Source organism: Vulpes vulpes, chromosome 3, assembly GCF_048418805.1.
Source record: "Vulpes vulpes isolate BD-2025 chromosome 3, VulVul3, whole genome shotgun sequence".
Classification (NCBI taxonomy): domain Eukaryota; kingdom Metazoa; phylum Chordata; class Mammalia; order Carnivora; family Canidae; genus Vulpes; species Vulpes vulpes.
Genome location: NC_132782.1, coordinates 87,244,914 through 87,250,913, shown reverse-complemented (window position 1 = coordinate 87,250,913; position 6,000 = coordinate 87,244,914). Strand labels below are relative to the sequence as shown.

The following is a 6,000-nucleotide window of genomic DNA, read 5'->3' as shown; positions in this document are numbered from 1 at the left end:
GTCTTTCTGGCTCAGCTGCCTCCACCCTCTCAATGCTGCTACCAGAACCCCTTCTCAGAGCCCAGTCTGGTGAAGGACGTTTCTGCCTAAAACAGATGCTGCAAATAAGTTGGGTCCCAGAAGGACAAATCCTGTGTTATTCTACTCCTTTGAGGTCTGCGGAGTCGTCAGACTCAAAAGAGACAGCGGATGATGGTGGTGCTGGGGGGTGGGAAGGGGGTGGGGGTTAGTGCATATCAGGACAGAGTCTCAGTGTGGGGGGATGGAACGTTCTGGAGCCAGGACGGGGGTAGTGGCTGCACAGGAGCACAAATGTGCTCGATGCCCCTGGACACTTAGAAATGGTGAAGATAGTAAATGCTGTTATATATATTTTACCACCATTCAAAAAAAATTATATATACATATGTAAAATAAAATGGACACAGCCCCACGGTCCTCAGATTCCACCTCTGTCAGTGGGCCACCAGGCAGCATGAGGGCCCGAGCTGTCACTGGGGAACAGAGCACAGCTCTGGCCTGGCCGTGCCCCCGTGTACCTCCCAACCAGACCGCCAGCTCTTCCCGCAGCTCAGCAACCCACAGCTCCCTCCCCAGCCTGCGAAGGCTGATCCAAGCAGCTGCCTCCTGGGGGCTCCAGGCAGGTGCAGACCCCCCCTTGGGGTCTCATGTCTCCAAGCAGTAAACCCCAAAGTCAGAATAGCCGAGGGTGATGAGCACCCCCTCTCCCCGCCTTGTCCTACCCCCAGGGCTGAGGAAGGTCGCAGGGGAAAGGTCAGGGGGTGTCCCCAGCGGAAGGACTGCATGATCGTCTGGTTTTCTAAATCAAGTCCACTTTATTTGAAACTTTCCACATGCCACAAGTTTACATGAAAATACCCATTCAAAATGTCATTTGAACACAAAATTCAGGAGTCGGCATCGCTAGTCGGACAAGGAGATCTGTGTGGAAAGGCAGGTGACACATATTTGGTCACTTAGCACCTGGTCACCACATACCGTGAGCCCCCCACCGACTCACCCCCCACCCCCTTTAAAAACATGCTGAGCTCAACTGCTTCTGGTCAGTCACACGGACAGGCAGTGGTAGCAGCGGGGTCGGTCCTAGGGTGGGACACCCCACCTGCAGCACGGTCACGTGGCCGCCTCTCTCACCCCCTTGCCCCCCAGCCCACTCTCCCACTCCGGTGAGCACAGCAGAGCCTCCGGCCCACACCATTAGGATGTCACGCAAAACCAGCCCCTCTCAGGTTTAGCTGAGCAGTAGCTTCGGCCACAGACTGAGCCTCCCAGGTGGTGGCCATGGCTCCCTGACCTCACACCACACCCCTCCATTCCCCGTCCGGCTGGCCCGGAGCAGGGCACAAGGGGTGCCTGAACCCCGAGACACGAATGCAACGCCCACCCACCCCATGGTTTCTGAAAGAGCTCTAGAAAGTAATTTAGACATTCAGGCGACACCATCCAGCCTGTGTTGGCGACCTCAGAGACTCTCACTGAGAATCTCACACCCCCAATGTGAATGAGGCCGGTGGGCACTGTGAGAGCACCAGAGCCCCTGCTGCACAATCCTGTCCCCTCCTGTCAAAGAGGCAGAGGAGGCTCAGGGCCAAGGCCACAGGCAGTATGGGCACGCATGTCCCCTTCCACACCTCCAGCACCTCAGGTTTTCTGGCTGAAACCACTGAAATCTGCCACCACAGGCCACACTGCATTATCCTCATCCACTAATTTCTCATTTCTTATTATTTTTCCTTAGAAGGCCTCAGCACTTCTCAAACCCCCGAGGAGCAGATCATAAAGGCCGGTGGGAGCAGGAGGCTGCCCACTGCACCCCCAGTGTCCCTAGGAGGATGTTGTGACGGTGGATCCACGGGAGGGTTCCCTTCCTGCAAGGTAGGGGGAGGCCATGGGATCAGTGCCTTCTTGACACAGACTCAGGGAAGGCAGCTGGCACAATCAGGATGCCACTGTGTTGGTTTCAGACCCATGAGGGCCACTAGACATCCGGGTCCTGCAGCCCCCGCGGCCCTGCACCCCTGGCCCAGCCTTCCCGGCCAGACCTCCACCAAGCTTCATCCTCTCGGCCAAGCGGCCTATAGCTGTGGGTCTCAGTGCAGGGGTGGTTAAGGGGGCATTGTCCTCAACACCCAGCCTCACAGAGCTGTCCGAAGTGTGTGCGGGGGTCATCCCAGGGCCTGAGCAGCCTGGTGGACACAGGTGCCCAGATCCATGAATTTTTGGGTCCTCAAGGACAGCTGACAGGCAGGGATAAGACCCACCCCCTGAAGCATATGACAGAGTCAAGTGTCCCTAGTCCAGCCTCCTTGGGCTGGGAAGTAAAAATACTTGCACATGAGAATGCAATGCCACTGGCAGGGAAGGGAGGCTGCAGGCCTCTGCTCTCCTCAGGCTCCAAGTGCCTCCCCTCGCGAGCACCTTCAGACCCTCCGGCCAGGTTGTGGGATGGTATGGCATCCAAGTCAGAGCCCCAGGATCAGGCATGTGAGGAGGAGGGGGCAAGCAGAGGGGGAGGAGCAACCCACAGGGTGCTAGGGGTAGGTGGGCACAGGTGGGAAGAGTGGCCTTGGGAGGGCAGGGGCTTTTATTTTAACAAACGGATAAATGCCCTATCTCTTCTCCCTCCCACCACCACCTCCCCCAGTCTTTCTTCCCTCTCTCTCTCTCTCTCTCACACACACACACACGCACACACACATGCACAAGCACACACTTGATCACATGCAGAAACGCACACGCGTGCACACCATGCACATGTACCCAGCAGGCCACACTCATGTGTGTGCACGCAGATGTACATGCACGCATACACACGCACAGCCACCAGTGCTGACCAGGCCCCGCCCAGCAGGCAGCATATGGTCCACACTTAACAGCCAGTTCTGCCAATTGGGGACCATTAGGGTGGGTTCTTTTCCCAGCATAAAATGCTGCAGAATATAAATTGCAATTAACACCGCTGCCAAAACAGCACTTAGCAAGAATAAGCACATTATTAACATCTGGTGAGTCCTGTCTCAGGGGTAGAAGCCGTGGAAGTTCCTGCTCTAGCAGAAGGATGGTTACAGAGACACTAAAACTACAAGGTCTACGGTTTGGGGGCGGCTTTCCACAGCAGCTCACGCTCCCCAGCCTCAGGTGAACAGCCCCTCCCGGCCCTATTTGTTGGCACAAGTGATGCTGCTGGTTAAAACTGCTTGCTCTTGAAGAACAGACCATCCAGGAGAGTACGTGAACACACAATCGCAGCCTTCAGACAACCTCCTAGTGGAAAGCTCACTCTCCAGCTTGAGCCCCCGGAGCCACTCTGGAGAAGAGAAGGGCACCCAGACCCACCCCAGTCCCTGGGCCACCTCCCCCCGTCCCCGGGGTGACACTGCCCTGCCAGTCAGGCTGTGACCAGCCACACCCTTATTTTGAGGATAAGGAGTGGTCAGTCCCCTACCACCCTTCCTAACCACCCTTGCCTGGAGGTCTCTGGACACCACCTGAAAGAAATACCCCAAAACTGGGGAGGGGAGGTGCACCTACCAACTCTCAGACCCTCGTCTACAGCCATGAGGCCCTCCAGGAACCTCAGCCCTATCTCCCCATGCCCCAGGGCAGCCTGTCCCTTGGCCTGTAAGGCCAGGCATGGCTCAGACCACATCGGGACATTGAAGGTGAAGGCTGGAGGATTGTGTGTGGGTGGCCTGCAGAGAGGCTGCAAAGAACTGCCAGCCACAGCCCAGGGCAGGCGAGGAGGGAAGTGACCCCTGTGTTCTTAGACAGGGGCAGGGAGGAGGGAGCAGAGCCCACCAGACAGATGGTTCCTCCTAGGGCCTGACCCTGGGGGGACTGATGCCTGCAGTGGCTGTCTGGCCTCCTAGATCCCCTCCACCCCATGGGACTGGGGGTTACTGAATTGTGTGCTCCCAAAAAAAACCCAGGGAAGGAAAGGAAATGAAAAGCCCAGGGGCCACAACCTGGTCTTTTAGTAGGGAAGCTACAGGGCACACTACACAGAATGGGGAGGGGTCACCACAGACACAAAGTGGGAAGATGGCCAGGCCAGGGGCCCCACAGCTGATGGTGGCCAAGATGGACAGCAGCATGAGCAGGACCTGGTGGACTCTGCACCCCCAACCTAAAGGGGAAGGGAGGCCAGGAGTCCTGGGGAGGCAGCCTCTCCAGGACTGACATACCCCTGGCTGGAAGCTGCCCAACAGTGTCCAGCATCATCTGCAAGTCTCCAGGAGCATCACCGAGAGGGTGAAGGCTGGACTCGCAGTGGAGGGAACCTGATCACAGCCCCTCGGAGGCCATCAGCCAAGGGGCTAATGGGCTCTGGGGAAGAGTTTTGCAGTCGAGAAGGCAGTGGGCTCAGCACAGGAAGGGAGGCCCTGGACACTGGGAGGTCACTCCCCATTTTTGGAATAGCTGCACTGAATTTTTTAAAGTGCTGAATAAAGCTATATGAAATGGGATAGTCTGATCACTACTCTGTCCTTAAATGTCCTTTCTAAGTTTTAATATTTCAAGTTTCTTGAATGAAGCCAGGTTTGTATTTCCCCAGAAACACAGATCTTCACAGAGTATAGGTTCTAAAGCTGAGTGCCATGCTGGCTGTAGGGCAGGCCCTACACCTCGGGCCTCATCTTGCAATCCAAGCTCTAGGGGGGGTCCGGTCCCTGCCCAGCCAGGGGCCCTGAACTGGTCTGACACCATCTGGCTGGAAACATACTGGAGACATAATTGGGTTAAAACATGTCTTGCTGGGAAGGACAACCCTAAATCTGGAGCTCCTCACTGCATCGTGCTCCCAGCTGGCCTGAGGAGGGGGCACTGGGCACACGGTCACCAGCTGTGCCATCATGTCCCAGTGTGAGTGCGTCCATCCACACACACACCATCACCCCCAGCCCTGGGTCCGAGACCACTCCTCCACAGAGCCTGAAAGCAGGAGGCCACGGACACATGAGCAGAGATACCCTGGAGAGCTGATGAGTGGCAGCACCAGGACCCTGTGTGGTGCCTTGAGTACCTGGTCAGGGCCCCTTGGGAGTCAGCGCTCCATGACGGATCTGAGTCTCAGTTCAGGAACACCCACAGCAGGCCTCACAGGTCACCCAGACAACCAGCTCTTCCTTCTCATCTTCCTCATAGATGAGCTCCACATTTCACTGAGTGCCAAGAGACTGAGAGGACACATCAGGAGGCTCTGGGGGACAATGGGGACACAGAATGTCCGGGCAGAGGGGAAGTCCTTCCTCTTGTGACCTGACGGGCCCTGGTGTCCGGCAGGGGCAGGCGGTGAGTGGCAGTAGTGAGGCCGCCCACCAGTCAGGGCAGTCCTGCTTCCAAGCCCAGGAGACGAACAGAGGTGAAAGTGGCAGGCGGGAGGCTTGGCTGCTGGAAACAGCTTCGCCCAGTGCTAGCTGTCCCCGTCACCACCACAGGTTCGGTGGCTCCTCAGCCACTCTGCTTTTAAATAAGGTGATCTCATCCAGGTGCACCATGGGGACGTCCCGGATGACATTGGTCAGGCCCTCGTGGAGCAGAGGGAAGATGACAACGTTCAGCGCGGGCCGCTCGGCCTGGAAACTGAACCAAAGGCAAGCGGTTAGCGGGACCTGGAGGTGTGGAGGGAGGGGCCACCTGTAGCCGGGCAAGGCCACACCAGCCCTCCCACCAGCAGAACTCCAGCAGAGAACTCCAGCAGAGCGGCAGAGGGCCCGGGAGAGGCGGGAGGGGGTGGTGCAGAGGGAGCCGCACCTGCTGGGGGTGGTGCCGCTTCTTGAGGACCCAAGGAGAGAGGAGGAGAGCAGCCTGTCAGAACAGGCCACCGCATTCCTACACAGCCACTGCAGGCCCCACAGCCAGAACAACACCCATAAGGGGTGGAAGGAAGGGACAGGAAGCCAAACCTGCATGGCCACAGGCCACCCTCAAGGGGCACCAACTCCCAAGTCAGGTGAGGCAGTAGCTCTCCCAGAGCCT

General features: G+C 57.5%; 1 protein-coding gene across 3 annotated transcripts in view; it reads right to left on the bottom strand.

Annotated features, from left to right (window-relative positions):
- Window positions 1-816: 816 nt before the first annotated feature.
- Window positions 817-6,000, bottom strand: part of FBXL18 (F-box and leucine rich repeat protein 18) — a 47,704-nt gene continuing 42,520 nt past the window's right edge. For all 3 annotated transcript variants that reach the window (XM_026011370.2, XM_072753214.1, XM_026011369.2), the window contains one exon: window positions 817-5,604. In XM_026011370.2, coding sequence (XP_025867155.1) covers window positions 5,448-5,604 — 157 coding nt within the window. In that variant the 3' untranslated portion in view covers window positions 817-5,447. The remainder of the gene's footprint in view (window positions 5,605-6,000) is intronic.